This window comes from Erinaceus europaeus, chromosome 6 (genome assembly GCF_950295315.1).
Source record: "Erinaceus europaeus chromosome 6, mEriEur2.1, whole genome shotgun sequence".
Lineage (NCBI taxonomy): Eukaryota > Metazoa > Chordata > Mammalia > Eulipotyphla > Erinaceidae > Erinaceus > Erinaceus europaeus.
The window spans coordinates 63,021,457-63,046,800 of record NC_080167.1 but is presented as its reverse complement, the minus strand read 5'-3'; the positions used below and the strand labels follow the sequence as shown (position 1 = coordinate 63,046,800).

The following is a 25,344-nucleotide window of genomic DNA, read 5'->3' as shown; positions in this document are numbered from 1 at the left end:
TGGAAAAAATATATTCTTGTTTCCCTGTATAACATTAATTTTATCAGCATTGCTAAAGAGTTTGAATCTAGGCCTATTGATACACCCTAGTAAGTTGAATAACATCCCAGTGGTAGTCAATAATGGTTGGGCCTGCTGTTGTCAGAGTGCATTAATCTATATAATGGATGGAAGGCAAGAAGGAACTCTGTGGCAGTCTCTGCAGGGAACTTTTTTATTTTTCAGGGAACAATTTTTTTTTTTCTACATTGAAAATTGGTTCCAAATATGTATTTACTATTTATGGAGTATTAGCATAGAAAAAGATAGTTAACCCATACTTAGGATGCATGCCTTGAAATTCCACTAATGACTTTGTTCTGGGCACATTCCAGAAACTTTCTTGGGGGATACAGCTTGGACTCACAGATCTTGGACATTAAGTGAATAGCAAACCAGATGTCACTATCATATTGAATATGCACAGTAGAAGTATCAGCCTTACTTTTTCCCATGATAGCTTCCACTATTTATTTTGAGCAAGAGAAATCAGAGCACTACTTTGGCATATCTGTGGAAGAGTCATATACAAATTAGGAGGAACATCTATATATTTTTAACTACAAAAAAGTAGAGAGTAAAAGAAAGGGGATGATGATAGTGTGGGTGAGAAGATGCATAAAGACACCTCATAAATTGGAGGAGTTGTATCGGAATGCACCTCTGAAATTATCTAAAAAGTCTGCATCCAGGGAGTCAGGTGGTAGCACAGTGGGACCGGCATAAGGATCCTGGTTCGAGGCCCCGGCTCCCCACCTGCAGGGGGGGTCGCTTCACAGCAGTGAAGCAGGTCTGCAGGTGTCTAAGTTTCTCTCCCCCTCTCTGTCTTCCCATCCTGTCTCCATTTCTCTCTGTCCTATCTAACAATGGCTCCATCAATAACAACAATAATCATAACTACAACAATAAAAATTCAAAAAAAAATTTTAAGTATGCATCCACATCAGTCACTATATCCACCATTTTACACCATCTTTTAATTTGTTGACTTATTTCTTAAAAACATAGTTATTTGGATGTAGATAGAGAAACTTAGGAGAAGACAGAGTGAGAAAGAGAGACTTGTAGCTCTGCTTCACCATTCATAAAGCTTTCTCTCTGCAGGTGGAGGCCAGGGACTTGAACCCAGGTCCTTGAACACTGTAAGGTGTACATTTAACCAGGTGTGTCACCACCTAGGACCCCTTGATGATTTCTGAAATTACAGAAATCCAAGGAGGATGTATCTACTATCTAAGTAGTGAGGCTGGGATGATACAAGTTTGGTGGGAAAGTTCATATTTCTGCTGCCTGTGCTCCTCCCACTCCAGCCCCTTGCTGACTAGTGGCAGAAGATCCTCAGGTAGCAAACACATGCATGAATAAGACACAATCCTAGCCTCCGAGGAGCCCACAGCAAACGTAGGAGACAGATGCTTACATGACTAAAACACAATGAAAACAGAGGTGTATAATTAATAGTGGTGGTTTCTTCCCTTTATTTCAGCTTAACAAGATTAAGGGAGTAGGAATGAAAGGAAGAGAAACGGGGGAAACAAAATGACAGGGCACAGGGTTGTTTGGGATGGACTGGAGAACAGAGAAAAACGGGATCTGCATGGAGACAGGAAAGAAAGGAAAAGTGAGTGACCAAGCTCCAAATAATGTTCTGTCCACTTGATTTCATCTAGACTAAGCACGAGTGAGAATGAGACTACAAAAGACTTTAAATTCTCAGCAGGTTAAGCGCACGTGGCCCAAAGTGCAAGGGCCGGCGTAAGGATCCCAGTTCGAGCCTCCGGCTCCCCACCTGCAGGGGGGGTTGCTTCACAAGAGGTGAAGCAGGTCTGCAGGTGTCTATCTTTCTCTCCTCCTCTCTGTCTCCCCCTCCTCTCTCCATTTCTCTCTGTCCTATCCAACAACAATGACGGCAATAACAACAACAATAATAACAGCAAAAATTAACAAGGGCAACAAAAGGCAAATATATACATATATATCATAGACATGGGTACTAAAAGACCCTAAGATTGAATTTGCACCACTGATGACCTGTTAAGCCATTCTCTCCATAACATGGATATGATGGAGCAAATAGAATTCTCCAGAAAGTTACTCCAGCTCAATACTTTCAACTGATGACAGACACAAGTAGTTACATAGAATCCTCAGTTCAATTTTCTGATTCCTGGTGCCATCTTGTGGTTGTGTGTAATAGTGTTACCCTTAAGTAATGCTGGTTCTGGAAAGACACCATATACAATCTTCTACTGCTCCATGAAAATATCATTAAGGATGATATTTTAAGGATTAAGGATGACTTTCCCTAAAGTCTTAAGACTTGATACTCAAACTGAAGATATAAAAATGAAATGTTTTACTTAGTTTAAGTCAGTGATAAGTGGTCACGATTTAAAGGTTTAAGAACAGGAAATAATTACACACACAAGGTGGGAAAAGTCAATATGACAGAAATACATACATACTGATTACAGAGAATTAATATCTTCTCCTATAAACCATGACAGCAAGACAAGCAGGGAAGGGCTCTCTTGTCTCAGAACAGACAAAAGTAACCATTTTGTGTAAAGAGATATTCAAGGCTCACTAAACTGACATCATATGACAAAGACTCCATCTTGCTACTTTTTTTTTTTCTGTCTGAACACTATCAATATTTGTTGGCTAGCATGAACCCTTCTGGAATGTTGGATAACATACTACTCTTTCTTTCCTTGGCAACCAAAGTCAATTCAGCTAAACGTCCAGGAACTGAAATCAATGTCACCTAAAAGCAATCTGAATTTTTAGTCAATATCTTAGCAAATTCATAGTCTTCCCTTTTTTTCCCTCCCTGAAAAACCCCTTTAACAAAGACCCCAGATGCTTCTCCTTGATCTGAAAATGTAAGATTCCAAACAAATGTGATTGCTTAATGTATGCATCCTGTTTGTAAAAGACACCAATTTCTTTAATATACAAATGACACCTATAAGTCAGAACATTCTAACAGTCTAAAAGGAAATCTGGAAAAATATATACTAATACACCCAGAGAAAATGTGATTCAAACAATAAGTTAAAAAATTAAACAAAGGGGCCCTAGTTGGGGAGTCCTGGGATTCCCACACAGACACGATGAGCCTAGACCTTGAATAAATTCTTTTCTCCATTATCACTGGTCATGTCCATCAGGAACAACATAATGGACCCTTTTGGGGGCTCCTATAGGACCTTGCTCTCAAAGTGGATCGACAATGGTAGAGAATGTTCCATCCTCTGAAGGTGGGGTTGGATAACATACTCTATCTACCACCTGAGGAAGATGGGTCCTGAAATAGGTGCAACTTGGAATGTTCCTACTCATGACCATAGAATGTGAGCTCAGACCTACAGGGATGCAGAGGTTACATAGGCATATGCTGAATATGGGCCCCAGATCAAACCAATGAGGCTTACAGGCAACAATATTTATACACTTTTCACATATTTGGGAACTACTCTCTTCCCTGATCCAGCTTTCTAGCCCTTTTTCCAGCCATGACATCATCTCCCCCAGACAATAACTTGGGTCCACCTGCACATCAGATGTCAGGCTCAGGAAAAAACTAATAAAGGTCATGGGCCCTTTGGAGTATACCTAAAATAGACCTGCTAGCTATTTCCAAAATGGAGACCCCAAATCTTCATCTCCAATATTCCAGCCTTTAGGTTCATGATTAGCCAACAAGTTGTATGGCTAATGTTATATGTTAACTCTTCTTTCAGCCACCAGGTTCCAGATGCTACCATGATGCCAACCAGACCTCCCTGAGCAGATGACCACACCAATGTGTACTGGAGCCCCGCTTCCCCAGAGTCCCACCCCACTAGGGAAAGAGACAGACAGGCTGGGAATATGGATCGAACTGCCAACGCCCATGTTCAGCAGAGAAGCAATTACAGAAGCCAGACCTTCCACCTTCTGCACCCCATAATGACCCTGGGTCCATACTTCCAGATGGATAAAGAATAGGAAAGCTATCGGGGAGGGAATGGGATATGGAGTTCTGGTGGTGGGAATCGTGTGGAGTTGTGCCCCTCTTATGATTTTGTCAGTGTTTCCATTTTATAAATAAATTTTAAATATTAAAATAAGACACAAAGGGCACAAATAAAACACCTTACTGATGATTCTATGGTAGGCAAGTCAAGCAATGAATGCCCCATGAACTGTTAAGGAGAAGTGAGAATCTCAAATATGTTAATTTTTAATAGCTCTAGAAATTTAAAAGAGATAGATATGATTTCACTCAGTAAAGTCACTTCTACAAAATTTTCTTGCAAACATAGTTGTGCTTTAAGTAACAAGTGCAAAATAATTTAAAATGTCTCTCAATTGGACTATGATTAGCATATATACTAGAAATGTAAAGGGTAGTTCAAGAGATTAAGTGAATTTATATGCACTCAAATTAACAAAATTCTTGGCTATATTCCCTTTATAATGCATTTTGGAGACATAGGTAGTGCGTTGACAGTAAAAAAGGAAGAAAAACATAGTTCTGATATGCTTGTAAACGCGTAGACACACGTTTGTATGGCTAAACAGTCACTTGCAAGACTCCCTTCAGGCAGAGAAATCAAACAGAAGGAATGTTCAGGTTTTGTCGTTATTTTTTTTTTTTTTTTGCTTTTATTTCCAACTTTATACAGATGCATGTAACCAGTGGAATAAGAGCACTAACTTTATCCTTGTTTACACTGAAGAAAAACTATCAGCTCTTGTAGGTCTGCTAGATATGCAAACACCTTACCTGAAACTACTGGCACTGGTGATTCCAAGGAAGTCAAACGGACAGTAGACACAATATCTGAGACGTGTGTGTGTGTGTATACGAGTCAAACTGCAGAAACTATAGAGGTGTGTGTGTGTGTGTGTGTGTGTGTGTGTGTGTGTGTGTGTGTGTGTGTGTGTGTGTGTGTGTGTGTGTGTGTGTACGAGTCAAACTGCAGAAACTATAGAGCAGATACGCACTTTATTGGAGTCTAAGACGTATTTCTGGCTTAAAGTGTCTCCTCCCTCCCCACAATCTGGCGGGGGGCGGAGGAGGGCGCTGTTTTCTCTCCAGATGAGCTGCGGGGATGAGATTGGCGTCTCCCTCCCGGAATGAAGAGGAGCCCAACAAACCCGGAATCCGAGCTCCAGCGGCAGGAGCCCGGGACCCAGTGGGGTCGGCTCTGTGGACGGGGTGCGCATGGAGCCCCCCAACCCCACGGCAGCAGCAGCTGTTCTGGGCTCCCTACCCCGGCTGCCTCGCGGGGACGTGGACACCGCTGGTGGGGTGGGAGGGTGGGGAGGTGGAGGGGTGGGGGTGCCTCCCCCAACTTCCTCTACTGGCCTGCGCCAAGGAGACATCCCACAGGCCCAGGGGGCCACTGAGCTGTCGAGAACTCCGGAGCCCCCTCCTCCAAACAAGGACACCCCCTCCCTGCGCCTCGCAACGCAGGGACCTCCACACACAAGCAGGATGCTACCCGGTGCTCAGAGCAAGACTGCAGGCCTGCAGATCACCAGGCCAGGGACACCTTTCACCCCACTTTTGGTAGAAGGGAGGCGCACTGCACAAGTGTGGGTGCCATGCCCCTCCCCCCGCCCCGGTTAACCGAGCAGAGAAAGGAAGCTTCAGACAGACACAGGGACCGTGCTCCTCATAGGCACACAGATGCCAACCCATCACACATATGTAGACAGACAGACACAGGGCCCTGCCAGCTGGACGGGCATGCTGAGAACAGATATTCGTTTACAAATATATATATGGATAGAGAGGAAGACCAGAACACTGCTCATCTCTAGTTTACGGTGGTGCTGGGACCTTTGGGGCCTCAGGCATGACAGTCATTTTGCATAACCATTATGCTGTTCTTCTGGCTCCCGTTACATTGTTTTTACCAGAGTACTCAGCTGACTCTGGCCAATGGTTGTGCCAGATAGGTTCGCCTGGGATTTTGGGACCTCAGGCATGACAAGTCTCTTTGTATCACCTTTATGCTATCTCTCCACCCCACCCCCTATAGATCTTGATTCTATCTTTGAATTTTTAAGACCTATGGCTTGAGTTTTCTCACATTTGGAAAATTTCAGCCTTTCGTCAAGTGTTTTTTCTCCTAATTGTGTCTTCTCCTTCTAGGACTTCAAATACCATGATGTTTTTCATTATTTTCAGTTGGTTCACATAGAGATTTGATAGTTTGAATTTTACCATTAATAAATTTTGTTAATTTAACTTAGTAGTTACTGCAGCCTATATAATATTTTCTTTTTCTCCTTTTCTATTGCCACCAGGTTTATCACTGGAGCTTGGTGCCTGCACTACAAATGCACTGTTCTCAGTGACCATTTTTCATTTTCTTTTTTTTTTTTTTGATAGGACAGATAGATATTGAGAGAGGAGAAGGAGACAGAGGAACTTCACTAGCCATGAAGCATCCCACCTGCAGGCGGGGAGCAGGGGCTCGAACCTGGGTAATGTGTACATGTGTGCTTTCACTGGGTGCACCACCACCTAGCCCCCTGCAGCCTGTATTTTATTGAAAACAAGTCCTGGTAACCACTGGAGAATTATTCTATAAAAATTAATTGTGCCATATATATATACATATATATGTAAATGTTTAAATATTTCAGTCCAACTATTTTCATCATTACTGTCCTTTTATTAGAGACTACTGTTCTCACACACACATTTTATATAAACAAAAACTCATCAAATAAGTCATATCTATTTCTGATTATCTAAATGCATTGTCAAAACAAATGGAGATGTTGCAAAATAAAGGGCCTTTTAAATTTCATTGAATTCAATACATAATGTGTACTTTTTCTCATAAAAAAAAAAAAACCTTCAAAAAAAGGTTAAGAATACCGGAATAAAAACTAGGCCATGAGCAGCCCCAAATAGCATAACAAGAAACATAATCTTAAAAAATGTCCTGAAGATGTAAGCTTTAGCCAAAGATAACACACACACACCTAGCATTGTTGAAAGCGCACTCTGTAACACGGGGTAGCCCAGCAAATACAATGCCTCGATTGATTTTTGGTTTGCTGAGGGCATAGAACTGGAGACAAATGCATAGGACACATGTGCCGAGAAATCAAAAGAAAACCCGATACAAATGACAAGGTTGATCATGGATATGGAATCAAGATTGACACGCCAGAACGCCATGAAACCAGTCACGCCTACGATCACTGAAGCAATAGCGAAAGTCACCCACAGGGAGCACAGTGGGTGAGGAATTAGAAACAAGGAAACAATGAACATAATTGCTGAAGCAATGAACACGTTTCGCACAGTGTTTTCTACAATTGCAGCATATTGGTCATAATAAATGAAGGCCTGGTTATACACTACTAGGGAAAGATCACAGCTTTTGGCTATGCTTCGAAACTGGGATAACATGTGCTTCTTATTGGTTGAGGAAGAAACACCTGTGACCTGAATGAAGGCACGGGAAGAAGTGATTTTATGTGATTTTCTATTAATGTCATACATAAAATTTGGAACAACTTTAAAAAAATTGTCAATATTATTTAAAAATACATTCTTGTCATTTACATTTAGTTTATTGGCTTCCAGATATTGCATATATCCTTGTAACCAAAACTCTGTAAGATTTTTATCTACAAAGACATTGTTTTCAAAATATTTCAGACATTTTTCCACTTGTGCCCTACTCTCCTTATCCCAGTAGTCAATAGTTTCATTAAAAATAACCATAACCCTGGGACCATAATGTGAAAAATACTCTTCATCTACGTTAAAATAAGGGGTGATGTAGGAATCATCACTTGCCAAGTTTCGAAGGTCTAACCCCTCCTCTACTTGGAAACACCCGTATATGCTGCATATCATATACACAATGTACAAAATCACCACGACAATCTTGGACCAACGTTGGATGAGTAAAGGGCCAAAATAATCTCGAAAGAACAAATTCATTGGGTGGACTTCAATGTCGACATTGTCTTCATCCAGAGAACCCGGTGGGAAACAGCACAGCCTTTTTAACGAGGGACACCTCTGGTTAGGATCTTCTTCTGATTTGTTCACCCACTGTAGACACATTTCTTCTCTTTTGCCATCTAGGGCCATAACTGCTCCAAAACAGGTGATGTTATACAAGTAACAGAAGATCAAGGTTGTTCCTGTATAGATGCAAAAGTACTGTACAGCCTTGAAAGAGGTCATAATCCCTGTATAGAAAGCCAGGACGTTGGTGATGGTGGTGATCGTAATGGACACCGCCACCTTTGAATAGACACTGGCCATTCGTTTTTCTATGTTATGCACAAGGCTGGTCTTCTGCCAGGCAGAAATCATGATAAACATGTCATCAACTCCAACACCTGTCAACGTAAAAAGAGATTCTTCATACATAGTAATGTCCATGAAAACTTTTAATAGATCGATTTAAACTTTTGTCTCTTAACATCTTATTTCTCTTGCTCAATCTCTGCGTAGGCGCTTCTTTCTCTGGTTGTCTCAGAATCCATCACTCCTTTCTCTATGCTAACTCTGTGCTCAGTGCAGACCTCTGTTATTGACTCCTGCATGCCTAGTTTTCACGGAGAGCGTTAATGGTGAGATCAGGAACCTGGCTGTCTGGAGGTTAGGTAAAGTGGGATCAGCAGCACTGTGTCTTTCAACCCACTAGATCCCTGGAGAGCCCACGGGCCATTTCGCTGTAATGCACAAGCACACCCAGCCAGCACTGTTGCTTCACGTATAACCTGGACCTCCCTGTTTACTCATGGCATCTATCAGTGTTGTATGATATTAAAGGCACTGGGTAATTCATCCACTCTCATAACCTCTCTCTTTCATACAGACACACAACAGTTTTCCTGGTAGTCTGTATTGTAGTCCTAGTACTCTGCCCTTCCCACTTGACTTTTCAGGTTAAAAGGTTTTATCTCCTCAATAGGAAAAGACCTGAATAGATCTGAAAATTGTGCAGGTTGTTTTTGTTTTTGTTTGTTTTCCCACCAGGGTCATAGTTGGGGTTCAGTGCATGCACAGCTCCATCATTCTGTTGGCCTCTTGATTATTATTATTAATTTTTGTTATAGAGGGCAAGTGACACAGAGAGAGGAGAGACCATTGCAACACTGCTTCACCACTCCTGGAGCATCCCCCCTGCCTGTGGGAACCCAGGATTTGAACCTGAGTCTTTGCTCATGGTAGCATGTGTCTTCGCTTATACTAAATGTGCCATCACGTGGCCCTTGTACGAAGATAAATCTTAAGAATCCTTCACTAGGAAACTAATGGCTCTTGCCCATGGTGACATTCCATGACGGGCTTGAATAAGGACAAGAACTTTCAAATCATTTCTACAGATTGGGAAAGACTGGCTGCAAGGCAAAGGCATTAGGAAAGACAGCATGAGTTAGCATCTGCAGACATATCTCCTCCTGCAAACGTCCTGCTAGATTGACACTGCTTTTCACTCACGTCTACCTTTGTTTCTCTGTGTATTGATACAAAATACTTGGAATTGAAATGATCTTAATTTTAACTCGGGGAGAATTTTCTCCATGGATCACACAGCAGTTAATATACACAGTGGGTACCGGCATTCACAATTTTGCTTCTAGTTTAGATGTTGCATGGATAGATCAAGCAAGGAGGATACAAACTGCCTCAATGCTGGTGGCTCAAGAGTCGGCACAGTGGTAGATCTCTAAACTCAGAAGCATGAGGTTGCGAGTTCAGTCCCCAGCATTGCATATTTCAGAGTGTTAATTCTGGTTCTCTCTCTCTCTGTAATTTTTTAAAAATTGGCTTAAGGCTATAAAGTGTGTCTTACTCATTCTCTATCTCCCCTTTCTTTCTTGATTTCTGGCTGCCTCTATCCAACAAATAAAGGTAGTTTTAAAAAAAAGTTAAGTGTGTCTCATACTGCATCTGGCACTCCCACTGCTGCCAGCTTTGAGATTTAGCAGGATAAAGAGAAGAATCAGACACACTGAGGCTAAAGAATGAATTCATTAGGCCAGGCAGGGTGCACATGGTTAAGCGCACATAGTACTATGCACAAGGACCCACGCAAGGAGCTGGGTTCAAACTTCCTTACCCACCTGCAGGGGGCTCGCTTCATAAGTGGTGAAGCAGGGCTGCAGATGTCTCTCTTTTCTCTCTCCCTCTCTCCCCATCCTCAATTTCTCTCTATCCTATCAAATAAAATGGAAAAAAAAATGGCCGCCAGGAGCAGTGGATTTGTAGTGCAGGCAGCAAGTGGGTACTAGACAGGTTTGAGATCGGTGCCTAGTACACTGAAGGAAACCAGTACTGTGGTGTATTCTTTCTAATCTGAAAAAGCTGGAAGTTTTTTCAGTGAAGTTCCAGTGACCAAAAAAAAGGAAGAATAGGAAAAAAGAATGAATTAATTTATACTTACTAGGTACCTAATGACTGGTTCTCTTACTTAGGGAAGTTTGTTCAGAATCTGTCCTCACCGGGGGCAGGTGATAGCGTAGTGGACTGAATACATTGCAAGAAGTGCAAGGACCGGCATAAGAATACTGGTTCGAGACCCTGGCTCCCCACCTGCAGGGTTCTTGCTTCATGGGCAGTGAAGCAGGTCTGCAGGTGTCTTTCTCTCCCCCTCTCTCGAGTTCTCTCTGTACTATCCAACAACAACAACAATAACAAGGGCAGCAAAATGGGGGAAATGGGTTTGTAGTGCAGGTACAGAGCCCCAGCAATAACCCTGGAGGCAAAAAAAAAAAAGAATCTGTCCTCTCACATTTCTTAGTGCTTGAGTTAAGATGTCAATATACAAAAGAACAAATACATACATTCCTATGCTAAAAATGATTTATGACAAACTGTCTTACAAATGATTTAATTAGAGTTGTTATTTGATGGCTGTGGGGAATGGAGTAATGTGGACTAGGAAAGTGAGCCCTGAAGAGCTAGAAGCAAGCTGACAGCCAGTATGCAGCTAGGCCACTCGCTCGCTCAGCCAGAACCAAACATTACTTCTCCCAAGTGGCTTATGACCCAAAAGATAAATACCTTTTTTCTCATGCTTATTGTAAAAATAAATTCTGATAGTATAAATAATTACAAAGAAAACAGTTAAATAACTACCTCACCCCTTTGGGATAATCACTGCTTACTGCCTTTCAGTATTACCCACCAGGCATTGTTCTGTACAAGTAGGCACAGGGAACTGTATCTCTGATGCGGCCTAAGAGGTGGCACTGTGGATAAAGCGTTGGACTCTGAAACATAAGGTTGCCAAAGTGGACTGAAAATAAAATGCATACCAATTTACAGTTGCTCCAAGGCTAAACAGGAGAGTACTTCAACATAATGTAGTAACCTTCAATCTTGCTAATATTCATCAATCTAATGAGAAAATAGTGTCTCCATTTTTGGCTTAATTTGCTTCCATTGACTGAAAGGTCAAATGTTTGCTTCCATTTTCAGTGATACTTCAGAATTTTGATGCTTGAGGGGTGTGTGTGTGTGTGTGTGTGTGTGTGTGTGTGTGTACTGCTTGTTCATGTCTACTAACGTTTTCTGTTCCATTGGGATTCCTAAAATTTCCAACTTCTAAAGACACACAAGTCTGTCTGAGCACCTTATTCTGGGTCTGCAGAGCCACCTACACAGAACTAAGTTGGCTGACCTACCCTAGGTTCCTCTCCTTATCTACCTCCCGCCCTGCCACACACACGGTGTGTTGCCTCAAGTTTTCTTTTACTCACCTAGGATAAGAAATGGTGAATTTGCAACTATGAGCACAAATGGCACCCCAGTGTACAACATCAGACCAAAGCCACTCACCACTGCCAGGGCAACAGAAATCACTCCAAAGGCTGCAACCCACATTTTGTTTTGTATACAGTTAACCCTGCAAATGTGAAAGGAGACATTATGCTATTGTGCTATGTTTCACACTACAAGTCCATCAACTATTCGAATCATTATAATTATAGCTCCTGGCCTCTAATGCCCACACTGTCGGCAGAAATTGTTTTCCTTCCAGAGTTATTGCTGGGATTTGGGGCATAAACAAATTCAGCACTCCTCGTGGTCACTCTTTCCCTTTTTCCTTCTTTCTTTTTGATAAGAGAAGGAAAGATTGAGAGGGAAGGAGGAGATGGCGGGAGAGCGAAAGAGGGACACCGGCGGCATTATCCCACAGCTCGTGAAGCTTCCCCCTACATGGAGGAACCAGGGGCTTGAACCCAGGCCCATGAGCATGTGTGCACTCTATTGGGTTTGCCACTGCCAGTGCCCCTCTTATTCCCACAAACTATACCCCGCCAAGTGAAATAGAAATGAGGGAAGCACAAACTTTAGGTATTTGTGTTTTTAACCAGATAATCCTGGATGAATCTTATGCAGCTAAACATGCACTAATCCACCAGCTGGCACTTCAGAAACACAAAAATGCAGTAAAACCCAGCAGATAGTTTAGTCCATGCTAATGTCCAAAGAGGCATCATACAACATGCCAACAAACGCAGTGCAGGCTGTAGCAGAGGAAGTCTCCGTACCCAGGGAGCGCCTCACCCACACCACCTCCCCATTAACATAATCCTAACAGCTCCTGCACTGTAGAGTTAGTTCAGTTTATAGTAGGGTTTTTAAAGGCACAGACATGGAGCCAGGTGGTGATGCATCTGGTAGAACGCAAACATTAAACGTTCAAGCCCCTGGTCCCCACTTGCAGGGGTAGGAGCTCAAGGAGAGGTGAAACAGAGCTGCAGGTGTCTCTCTCTCTCCCTCTCTGTCTACCCCTTCCTCTCAATTTCTCTCTCATTCTATCCAAAGTAATAAAAGAAAGAATTGTTTTTTTAAAAAAGCATGTGCAGCTCCTCCTCTTCCTCCTCCTCCTCAAACAATTCCAGGGTCCCCTCTACTGTTCAGGTGGGCTCCAGATAAGATGCCACATGATTTTTTTTTTTTTTTATCGCTACCAGGGCTATCACTGCAGCTCCGTGCCACACTGTAAATCCATCGCTCCCAGAAGCTATCTTTTTCCTTTTTTTGTTTTTTTTGTTTGGTTTGGTTTGGTTTTTCCTTTCTTTCTATTTTACTAGATAGGACAGAGAGAAATTGAGAGGGGAGGGCAAGAGATGGGGAGAAAGACACCTGCAGACCTGCTCCACCACTTCTCACAAGTGGAGCGCTGCCGAGTGGAGAGCTGGGCTCAACACATGTCCTTGTACATGGTCATGTGTCCACTAACCCGTGAGCCACTTACTGCCCCCTGCAGTCCACTTCGAGTAACACAGCCTATTGCCTGTTTCTTTGTAGAATCACCACAAATGGGGGTACAAATGTATGTGTGTAACATATATGATTTTAAAGTTTGGGTCAGTGCTTTTACCTCCTCTATGAGCACAGTAGCAAACTTTAAAATACTGGCATTGGGGACCGGGCGGTGGCACACCAGGTTAAGCACACATAATACAAAGTGCAAGGACCCACACCAGGATCCCGGTTCAAGCCTCCGGCTCCCCACCTGCAGGGAAGCTTCCCCACAAGCAGTGAAGCAGGTCTGCATGTGTCTTAGCTCTCTCCCTCTCTCCCTCCCACGTCTCTTTCAATTTTCTCTGTCACAGCCAATAAAATGGGGGGAAAATGGCCACTGGGAGCAGTCGATTCATAGTGCAGGTACAAAGCCCCAATGATAACCCTGGAGGCAAAAATAATAATGATAAAATAAAAAATAAATAAAATACTGAAATCATCCTCTGGTTCTGTATTCCACTCTTCAGTTAGCATCTTTAAAACAAATGACTGCTACCTGTCTCTAGATGTGTATAGTAAAAAATGGAAACTAAGGAGTGATGGAAGGCAGAAAGGCTCAGCGATAGAGCAGCGTTGATTCCAAATCAGCACACCATGACTTAAAGACCTTCAGACAAGACCACATTAATGTAGCTAGTCGCTTCATCTTACATATATGCATATATCCCTACTGTACAGTATCCATGTTCCACTCTGTCAGCCTGCAGGTGCTGTGAGCTAATTTCAGAGCACAAACTCACACACACAAATTCCAGAGCAAAAACAAATTGCTCTTGGCACGATAAAAGTTGACTATGATGGATATTTTCTTTGTCCAATACTTTCTTTAAACAACAATATTTTGGACAAGAGGGTAAGGTGAACGTCAGAAAGATTAATGTGGATAAAAGTTACATATTGCAAGCACACGTGGCCTGAAACACAAGGACCAGTGTAAGGATCCCGGTTCGAGCCCCCGGCTCCCCACCTGTAGGGGAGTCGCTTCACAGGCAGTGAAGCGGGTCTGCAGGTGTCTCTCTTTCTCTCCCCCTCTCTGTCTTCCCCTCCTCTCTCCATTTCTCTCTGTCCTATCTAACAATGACGACATCAATAACAACAATAATAACTACAACAAAAATGAAAAAACAAGGGCAACAAAAGGGAAAACAAATATTTTTAAAAGTTACATATTGCATATTTAGTCTAATGCCTTCCTTCAAGATTCTAGATTTTTTTGTTGTAGATTTTTCAGAGAGAAAAGTATTATTTCATTCCCCTCCACAGGGGGTGACATATTAGCTATAGTGATTCTCCTTTGACTAGTTGCTCTCTTGATGTTCCCTAGATGATCTTGATTTCAATGACTGAATGTTCAGCAGTAGCTAATGAAAGGAAGGAAAGATCTGGAAATGGAACACTGTACACTGTCTTATTTGACTGTCCTCAAAATGAAGCATGATCATCTCAATTGATGCAGAAAAGGCACTTAACAAAACTGAGCACCCTTTAAAAAAAAAAAATATATATATATATATATATATATATATATATATATATATATAGAGAGAGAGAGAGAGAGAGAGAGAGAGAGAGAGAGGCCGAGACCAGAGCACAGTTCAGCTCTGGCTTATGGTAGTGCTGGGGATTGAGCCTGGGCTCTCAGAACCTCAGGTATGACAGTCTGTTGCATAACCATTATGCTGTCTCCCCAGCCCTACCCTTTCTTGGTTTAAAAAAAAAAATCTCAAAAAGGACTCCAAGGGAACTTCTAAATGATAAGGTCAGTTTGAAAACTGTCTAGCCAGCATCACTCAGGGACCAGAGACTGAACTTTCTCTTCAAACTAGGGGCAAAATAAAGTTGCCCACTTTCACCACTAAGATTTAACATCTAATGAAGGAGCTAGCCAGAGAAACTGGATGATACCTTGTAGGAAAGTACAAAGTAAACCTATTTCTTTTCACAAATTGAATATTCCAAAGAATTCGTAAGTACCAGAGTTAAAAAATAAATTTGGTAAAGATGTATGGTAGACAAACAGCACAATAAATTACCTGTGTCGAATGTATAATGGAACATTCACAAGGGAGAATTAAGAAAACAAGGTGCACCTGCTTAATTAAGCACAAGCATCACAAAGCACAAGGACCCTGGGTTCAAGCCCTCAGTTTCTACCTGCAAGGAGAAAGTTTCACAAGTGGTGAAACAGTGCTGTAGGTGTCTCTCTTCCTCTGTCTTCCCCTTCCTCTCAGCTTCTCTGAGTCTACCTAAATAATGAATAAATAAAATACTAGAAGAAGAAAAAGGAAGAGGAGGAGGAAGAAACCAATTCCACTTAAAAGAGTGTCTAATAAAATACCTGGAGTCCAAGTAGGTCCAAGGAGGTGAAAGACCTAAAACTAAACACCTAAAACTAAAAATAATGAGAAAAAAAAAAACTGAAGGAGACCAAAATTGATGGAAAGATATCCTCAGTTTGTAGAAAGACATCTAAAATGTCAACAATTTAATACAACCTCTACCAAAGTTCTATTTTCCTTGTTTTTTTCTTTTTAGTAATAAAAGCCAACCCTCAAATTAATATGGAACTGCAAAACTGTCCAAAATAATATTGAGAAAGAAAGAAAAAATGGATGCCTGAGATTTCTAGGTTTTAAGGTGTATGGTAAATTAACAGTAATCAAAAGAGAACAATACTAGCATGTGGACAACCAAGTTGGACTGTCAGAAAAGTCAGAATGTATTTTTCTAAGTTACTTTTTAAGCAAAAAAAATGTACTATGACTTCTCCGACAACCCAATATAAGCCGGTGGAACAAAATAAATACGCACATCCACAGCCAATTAATTTTTGGCAAGGATGGCAAATTCAATCAACTTGGAAACTAAGTCTCTCCAGCAACTGGTACACGGAAAACCAGACTTCCACAGGTACTGTGAAGCTGGAGACCATATGCGTAAACTATAAACTGATCAACAGCCTAAAAATATGGCCCATAAAACCCACAGAAGGAAAACAGTGGTAATGTGTAGTATGTCGGTCTTGTCAAAGATTCACAGCAATAACACCAAAGGGACATTGTGTTTCATCAGAATTAAAAGCTTTTCTGCCTGAAAGTACTTTATCAAGAAAGTGGGGAGATAACTGAGAGAATGGAGTAAATATCTGCAAATCATATTTCCTAAAGGGCTTTATTACCTAACATATGAAGAGCAACTAATCAGAATGGGACCCCAAAACAAAAGGACAAACAATTCAGTTTTCAAAAATGCTAAAGGTATGAACATATATTTCTGCAAAGATAGGAACAGACACATAGAAATCTTCAAGTGGTTCCCATCTGCAGGAAGAGGAGATTCGCATGCTGTGAAGCAGTGCCACAGACGTCTGTCTCTCTCCCTCTATATCTCCCTTTCACTCTGTTTCTCTTTATCCAAAAATAAATAATAATAAAAATTTAAAGATATTCAACATCATTAGTATTAGCAGAGAAATCAGATTTTCACTTGGCACCTACTAGAAGAGCTCTAATCAACAAATTCAAAAATAATTCATATTGGCGGGCTAGGGAGACAGTATAATGGTTATGCAAAGAGACTTCCATGCCTGAGGTTCCAAGGTCCCAAGTTCAATCCCCAGCACCATCATAAGCCAGAGCTGAGCAGTGCTCTGATCTCACTCTCCTCTCTCTGTATCCCTCATTATAAACAAACAAACAACTAGTGTTGGGGGTGTGTATGGAGAGGTTGGAACCCTCCCATATTTATTGCTGGTGAGATATAACATAGTGTAGCCTTTGTAGTAAACAGTTTGGTGATTCTTCAAAGAGCTAAATATAAAACTGCAATATAACCCACTGACTCCTAGAGATCTGTAATGAAGACAGGGGCTGTAGGAAAGTGCATTTTGGTATACAGGTACAATGGGATATACATGTATACATGTATACAGCCGCTATACATGCTATCCCGTGGTTGAAACCTGAAAACATTATGCTATGTGAAATACACCACAAGACGACAAATGTCACCTGATCCCACTTATAAGAACTCTCTAGGAGAATAAAAAAATTTTTTTTTAAAGAGCAGCTTTGTAGAGAAAGTGGATTAAAGGCTAACTAGAACTAGGGTCTGAGTGCAGGGCAACAGAAATCATTGGTAAATGGTGAGAGGGTTTCTGTTGGGGGGTGATGGAGCGTAAATGGGAACAAATAGGCCTGAAGTTTGTACAACAGTGTGGTTCTAATTAATGTCACTGAATTGTACATTTAAAACAGTTTGAATGGCATACTGATCTTATGGACTACTGACATTTCACTATAATAAAACACTTAAGAGTTTAAAAACTAATAAAGAGCTTTACCTGTAGCAGGATACGACTGCAAACAGTACCATGAGAGTGTAAGCCAAGTGAAACAAAGGAATCACTGTTCTAGATGTTGACTCAAATTCCAATTTTCTAGAAAGGGATGTGAAGTGAACCATCTGCCACAAAAACATATTCATATCAATAACTTCTAATTCCTGTCATTTTGTGTGGATTACACATATCGAAACACTTGAGCTTATTGACTGATACAACATGGTAAATTAAACCTCAGTGAAAGATCAAAATATATCAGTTCTGATTTTAGAATAAAATAGAAATTTCCTTCTTCATATAAGTCTCTGGCTAGCTTTCCAAAGTTTCCTTCAGCATTTTACATTGTGAAATTCCTGTATCTATGTAAACTCTAAATTTCATATTTTTACATCACTAGTAGCTATAGAAATTGGAACTTTTCCTAAGTTTGTGTTAGTCTGTTATCTTTTTTAAAATTTTTTAGTCTGTTACCTTTTATTATTTTCAGTGCAAAAAAAAAAAAAGCAATTTCAGAAGTATCAGGTACTCAAACACCTTTTCCAGTAAGTGTCACTTTCATCAGACTCAGAAGTATTAAAAGTTTGCTGGCCCAACAACTACAGAACAGCTAACAGGTACCTATTTTCCACTCACTTGGGAAATACCAGTTTATCATTACCAGCAACACCATGGAACTTTAGCTTAGGTTTTGTTTTGTTTTTCTTCTTTGTTTAAATTCCAACCAACTCCAAAAACAAGTCTTAGCGGGCTCCCAGAAACAGCAAAGACTTCCCCTGAAAGTAAGAATCTCAAAGCAATTTGACTAGAAAAACCAACCCCCAAAGCTAAACATGAAGATCAACGTCTGCCCTGGACACATACACTTTTGAGGATGTGAGACTTGCGTTTTGAGTGCTGGGGAAGACAGCATAATGGACACACACAAAAAAACTTTGGCGGCTGAGGCACCAAAAATCGCAGATTCAACCCCCAGAATCACCACACCACCACAAGACAGATCTGAACACTGCTCTGGTCAGACAAAGTAAAGACTACAAAAGCTGGATAAGGGCAAGAGACTGGCATACTTTAATGATGGCTCTTTGGTCACTACTAGGCCACCCCATCATCTGGGGCCCTAGTCAGGTAGTCCTGGGATTCCCACACAGACATGATGGGCCTAGACCTCTAACAGATCCCTCTCTCCACTGTCACTGGTCATCTCCATCAGGAACAACACAATGGACCCCTTTGTGGGCCCCTATAGGACCTGGCCCTCAATGTTGACCAACAATGGACTGTTCCATTCTCCAAAGGGTGGTTAAGCAACATACTCAACCACTCGAGGAAGATGGGTCCTGAAATTAGTGCAGCCTGGAATGTTCCTAGCTGTGACCACAGAATGCGAGCTCAGACCTACAGGGAGGCAGAGGTTACATAGGCTCCTGTGCTGAATATGGGCCCCAGATCACATCGATGTTGTTTACAGTTAACAATACTCATATACTATTTGGGTGCTTCTCTTTTCCCTGATCTAGCTTTCTAGTCCTTTTGCCAACTATGACACCATCTCCCCAGACAATACCTTGGGTCTACCTACATGCTAGTTGTCAGCCTCAGGCCAAAATTAGTAAAGTCACGGGCCCCTTGGGAAAGACCTAAAATAGACCTTAGCTTTTTCCAAAATGGAGACCCACAAATCTTCATCTGCAATACTCTTGCCTTTAGGTTCATGATTAGTCAACAATTTGTTCTGCTTTATCTCTTAACTCTTTTTCAGCCACCAGGTTCCAGATGCTACCATGATGCCAACTGGACTTCCCTGGGCAGACGACCCCACCAATGTGTCTTGAGCCCCACCTACCCAGAGCCCTGCCCCACTAAGGAAAGAGAGAGACAGGCTGGGAGTATGGATCGACCTGCCAACACTCATATTCAGTGAAGAAGCAATTACAGAAGTCAGACCTTCTACCTTCTGTACCCCATGATGGTCCTGGGTCCATGCTCCCAGAGGGTTAAAGAATAGGAAAGCTATCAGGGGAGGAGATGGGTGGTGACAACTGTGTAGAATCGTACCCCATTTATCCTATGGTCTTGTCAGTATTTCCATTTTATAAATAATATATGACTGCACAAAATTTTTTTAAAAAATTAAATAAATAAGAACTGGGTGTTTTGCACTAATGTTTTACCAAGGGTTTAAGACCTATGACTTCCTTTGGTGACTTCCAAAAAAGTTGACCTAAGGACGGCCACAGTCAGGAGCACGCTATGGCTATGGCTATGGCGCTGGAAGCATGACTTAGTTACTACTCTCCCCTCCTCCCTCTAGACCCTCCAGCCTCCAGGTACCCACCTGGATATTCTTCAAGGCCAGACGACTGGTTATGTTGTTAAACTGGGCCAGGAGCTCAGCCAGCCACAGCTTGCTCCGCGCATCGTCCACTTGGTTCTCGGTTTTCAAGAAGTAAGTCAGCCTCATGGCTTTGGCCTTCAGGAGCAGCCGGTTCATCCCGAAGCTCTGGCCTAAGGTGTTGCCTCCAAAATAGCCGGCCAGATACATGAGCTGGCCCGACTGGTTGTGGATGGGATAGGTGAGACTCTTGAGGTCCAGGTTGGTGTTGGCCTTCCAGGCGGACAGGATGGTGCTGGGGGACACACAGCTGCCCTGGGCCACGGCGCACACCTCCTGGTAGGAGATCTGGGTCCCGTTGTCCAGGGTCACTACTAGGGCCTGCATCGCGTCGTCCACGCCTCTGATTTCTGACAAGATGACCGGGTCCAGCACCGTATCGGTGTTGGAGATGACCAGGATGGACACGAAGTTGACCTCTTTGCTCTGCCTGGAGTAGGAGAAGCGGTAAGAGTCGTTGGTGGAGAAGTGGCCCTGCACCAGGCTCCGCTCGGCCTTGGCGGGGCTGCCCACCGGCGTGTACAGCTCCTCCAGGTCCTCCTCCTCGCCCAGGGGCAGGTACACGAAGCCCGAGCCCAGCGCAGTCGTCAGCAGCAGGGACAGCAGCAGGAAGAGCCAGGGGTGCGCGCCCACCGCCCAGCCCAGCTTCTCGAAGCCGCGGGACAGCGGCGCCTCCAGGCAGTCGGTGCGGCAGAGCAGCGTGGGCGGCGGGGGCAGCTCGGGCTCCTCCTCGGGCGGGGAGGCTGGAAGATGAGCCTCGTCCGACCCGCCCTCCTCGGCTTCCAGTCCCGAGCCGAGTTGCGAGAGCGACTGGGGGACCTCGGGCTCCGGCTCCGGCTCGGGCTCTGGCGGGGCCTCCGACTCCCGCTGCTCCGATTCCGCCTCTCCGTCGGGCGAGCGCTCCCCTGGAGCCACTTTAAGGCGACTGAGACTCATTAAGGCCGACGGGGCTGAGCAAACCGCTCTGGGAGCCAGCCGAGGCCACCGCCGCCCCACCCCGCCTGCCACCCCACCCACCCAACGGTCTCCCCGACGGGTTCCAGCAAGGCGGTTGGCGCTCGCGCTGCGCTCAACTGATGCTGGAGGAGGCATCCCGGGGGGCGCGTGGCTTCACCCACAGCCTCCAGGCTCCAGGCATTTATTGGGCAGCAGACCTGCTCTCTAGGGAGTTCTCTGAAACCCAGAAGCAAGCACCTCTGGGTGACAGTCTTCGCAGTTTATTGGTAGAATTGGGCTTGCTCACAGGCAGAAGACGCGCGCGCGCGCGCACACACACACACCCCGCACAGATCTTACCTGTCTTCTGAGTAGCTTTTACATTTCTTAGAATCATCACCCCATAGCATAGTTCTCAGACAAGCTTTTTCTATACCTAGCAGACCTAATTTAGAATCTAGAGATAAAGAGATGGGGGGTGGGGAGCAGTGGTGCATCAGGTTAAGTGCACATAGTACCAAGCGCACAAGGATCTAGCTTCAAGCCTCCTTCTCCCCACCTGCGCCGTGGGGGGATGAAGCAGGTCCGCAGGTGTATATTATTCTCTCTCTCCCTATCTTCCTCTCCCCTCTCAATTTTTCTCTGTCTAATAATAATAATAATAATCGGAATGGCCACAGGAGCAGTGGATTTGTAGTGCATGCACAGAGACCAGGCAATAGATGACCCTGGAGTCAGAAAGAAAGTGGCATTTCTCTATGCATACACTAAGTTAGAAGAAGAATAAATCCAGAAATCAATTCCTTTTACTATAGCAACAAAACAATAAAATATCTAGGAATAAACCTAATCAAAGAAGTGAAAGACTTGTATACTGAAAACTATGTATACTGAAAACTCATGGAAATAGATAAAAGACACAAAGAAGTGGAAAGATATTCCATGTAGATGGGTTGGAAGAATTAACATCATCAAAATGAATATAGTGCTCAGAGTCGGATACAAATTTAATGCAATCCCCATCAAGATCCCACCCATTTTTTAGGAGAATAGAACAAAATCTACAAATGTTTATCAGGAGTCAGAAAATACCTAGAATTACCAAAACAATCTTGAGAAGAAAGAACAGAACTAGAGGCATCACACTCCCAGATCTCAAATCATATTATAGGGCCATTGTCATCCATACTGCTTGGTACTGGGACATGAATAGACACACTGACCAGTGAAATAGAATTGAGGGCCCAAAAGTAAGCCCCCACACCTATGGACATCTAATCTTTGACAAGGGTGCCCAAACTATTAAATGGAGAAAGGAGAATATCTTCAACAAATGGTGTTGGGAAAATTGGGTTGAAATGTGCAGATGAAATGGAATCACTATATTTAACCAAATACAAAAGTAAATTTCAAATAGATTATGGACTTGGGTGTTAGACCAGAAACTATCGAATACTTAGAGGAAAATATTGCCAGAAATTTTTTCCGTCTAATTTTTTTTTAATTTCTTTACTGGGAGATTAATGGTTTACAGTGGACAGTAAATACAATAGTTTGTACATGTATAACATTTCCACATAACGATACAACCAACCCCCACTAGGTCCTCCTCTGCCATCATGATCCAGGACCTGAACCCTGCTCCCCCTCTACCCAGAGTCTTTTATTTTGGTGCAGGACACCAATTCCATCAAAATTTTAAAGACATCTTCAATGATATGAATCCAATTACATAGAAGACTAAATCAAAAATAAAGCAATGGGACTACATCAAATAGAAAAGCTTCTGCCCAGCAAAAATACCACCGCCCAAACAAAGAGACCTCCCACAGAATGGCAGATCTTTACAGGCAATACATCAGACAAGAGGCTAATAACCAAAATATATAAAGAGTACATTACAGTACACAAGGACCCAGGTTCAAGTCCCTGGTCCCCACCTGTAGGGGGAAAGCTTCATGAGTGGTAAAGCAGGGCTGCATATGTCACTCTCTTTCCTTCTATCAACACTTTCTCAATTTCTCTCTGTATCCAATAATATAAATTCTTAAAAGGAACATATATACTCTTAACTGCAAGTATACCATCCTTCAAGTTGTTAGATTTAACTGGTATAGTTAGAGGTAAATATAGAAAATTATGTGGTCTGGGAGGTGGTGCAATGGATAAAGCATTGAACTCTCAAGCATGAGGTCCTGAGTTCGATCCCCAGTAGTACATGTACCAGAAAGATGTCTGGTTCTTCCTCTCTCCTCCTATCTTTCTCACTAATAAATAAATAAAATCTTTTTAAAAAGAAACTTACAAGAACCCAAAATGTTCCTGTATATCAGTGTCTTATGTGTAGTACAAGAACTGGATCTGCAGGTTAATGATTTAGATGAGGCATTGCTCAGTCAAAGGCTGCAGCTTTTACATTTCTAAGGTTATCGATAAATCCACATCTGTTAAGTTGGTCCCAGAGTTGTAGGTGTTGTTAAGCTGTTAATACCCATGAAGTTGTATTACTTACATGAACAATAAGTGAAGTTTTGGTTTTGATTTTCACACAGTCTATCCTAGAATGTAAGGAAAGTGATTTGTGCCCTTGATATTTAATTTTGATTTCATTAACTTATTGCTGTGAATTGTCATGTTTCCTTAAAAAATTGTCATTTTTTGTTGGTATGCATGAGACCCCTTCTGTTTCATTTGGTTTAAATCCCCCCTGCTTAACACTATTCTATTTACATAACCACTTCATTCTATTTACATAACCGCTGTTAACAAGCACCTCCCTCCAGGGCATTGGTTCAATCCCCACTGTTTCATGATATGTTCTTGCTCCACCCCCCCCTCCTTGTCACACCCTGATCCCTTCTTTGTCACACCCTGATTTTCACCAGTCACTTTTCTCTCCACCCTCTCTATGTCACATCCTGTTTCCACCCTACTTGGGAAGTATATATAAAGACAGCATTGTGAGTTTTAGAGTACTGTACTTTGAGTTTAACTTAGCTCGTCTTAGATTGTGCTGCGTCCTGCATGAATAAAGAGATACTGCCTACAACCCAGCCATGAGTCCTGGGTTGTCTGTTACCCGCCCGTGAAGCCAGCCTGGCAAAAACAACCTAACCCGTCAAAAACAACATATGGCACCACAACGTGGGACCAGACCTGCGCAACTCCCAGATAAGTGAAGACTTTGCCTACCTATGCACTATGGTCTTCTCTTCTACTTATGAAGAGGTTTGCCAAAGCCTCTACTGTTTCATCATGAGACAGTTACTCTGTCTCTGGAACATTTTGCTCTGGGCCAAACTTTGTTTCCCTGACCGGGAACTTTGGTTTCTTATGACCGGGATCATAGAGCTTGGGAGATGCACGGAGATTTCTCCTTGGACTTTCTGGATTCCCTCTCCCATGTTTCCTGAGGAAAAGGACTACATTTTGCTCCGGGCCACAATTTGGTTCTTTATGACCGTGATCGTAGACCTTGGGATATGCATGGGGATTTCCCCTGGGACTTACTGGACTTCTTCTCGAATGTTTCCCGTGGAGAAGGACTACTCTAGTTTGAGGAGCATTGTCGAGTACCCTGGCAGTTCCCAAGTATGGAGACACATGTTTAGTTCTACTCTCCTGATTGGATTCTTTCTTCGATGGGAAGACGCTTTTAAAAATGGGTGCCTGAAGCAATCCAGCAGGAACAGTCAGAAACACCCTAAATGGAATTTTGAGGAGCTTTTTGGACTAGGTCGCCCTCCGGGGATTCTTAATCCTACATGGTGAGATCTTGATAATCTGGTTCAAGTTGTGTTTCATAAGAGAATGATTTGAATGACTGAATTTTTGTTTGACATTGACTTAAAAAAAAAAATGCTGGACGCAGCCATGATTTCTAGAGACATCCAGAAACAATCCAAAAAATTGTTTTTTCCCTCCTTTGATTTCTCTTTTACATCTTGACATGAATCTGAAACGTTTAATCCTGAAAACTGTATGAGTTATGGGTGGGGCAGATAGTGCAATGATTATGTTAATTATTCTCATGCCTGAGGCTTTTAACCGTGGTTCTTCTGTTTACCTTTCCACATTTTATTGAGTTTAAACGGTTTTTCCCCCCCCATGGATTATGTTTACAGCAGAAATAACTAATTCTCAATGCCTCAAGCAAGAAAGTCGTTTTGCAAAACTGTTATACCATCTCTCTCCATCCCAAAGTAGCTAATCCTTTTACTTATTTATTTTTATTTTTTATATTTATTTATTTCCCCTTTTGTTGCCCTTGTTTTTTATTGTTGTTGTTGTTGTTATTGATGCCATCGTTGTTGGATAGGACAGAGAGAAATGGAG

General features: G+C 42.4%; 1 protein-coding gene across 1 annotated transcript; it reads right to left on the bottom strand.

Moving 5' to 3' along the window:
• Positions 1–6,255: 6,255 nt before the first annotated feature.
• On the bottom strand, positions 6,256–21,056 carry LOC103116057 (patched domain-containing protein 3). The gene is made up of 4 exons (XM_007525918.2): positions 20,017–21,056; positions 17,682–17,803; positions 11,785–11,930; positions 6,256–8,412 (listed from the first exon to the last, which is right to left on the bottom strand). Exons 1-4 carry the CDS (start codon positions 21,007–21,009, stop codon positions 6,905–6,907), a joined length of 2,769 nt encoding a protein of 922 aa, XP_007525980.1. The 5' UTR covers positions 21,010–21,056; the 3' UTR covers positions 6,256–6,904.
• Between the last annotated feature and the right edge of the window lie 4,288 nt (positions 21,057–25,344).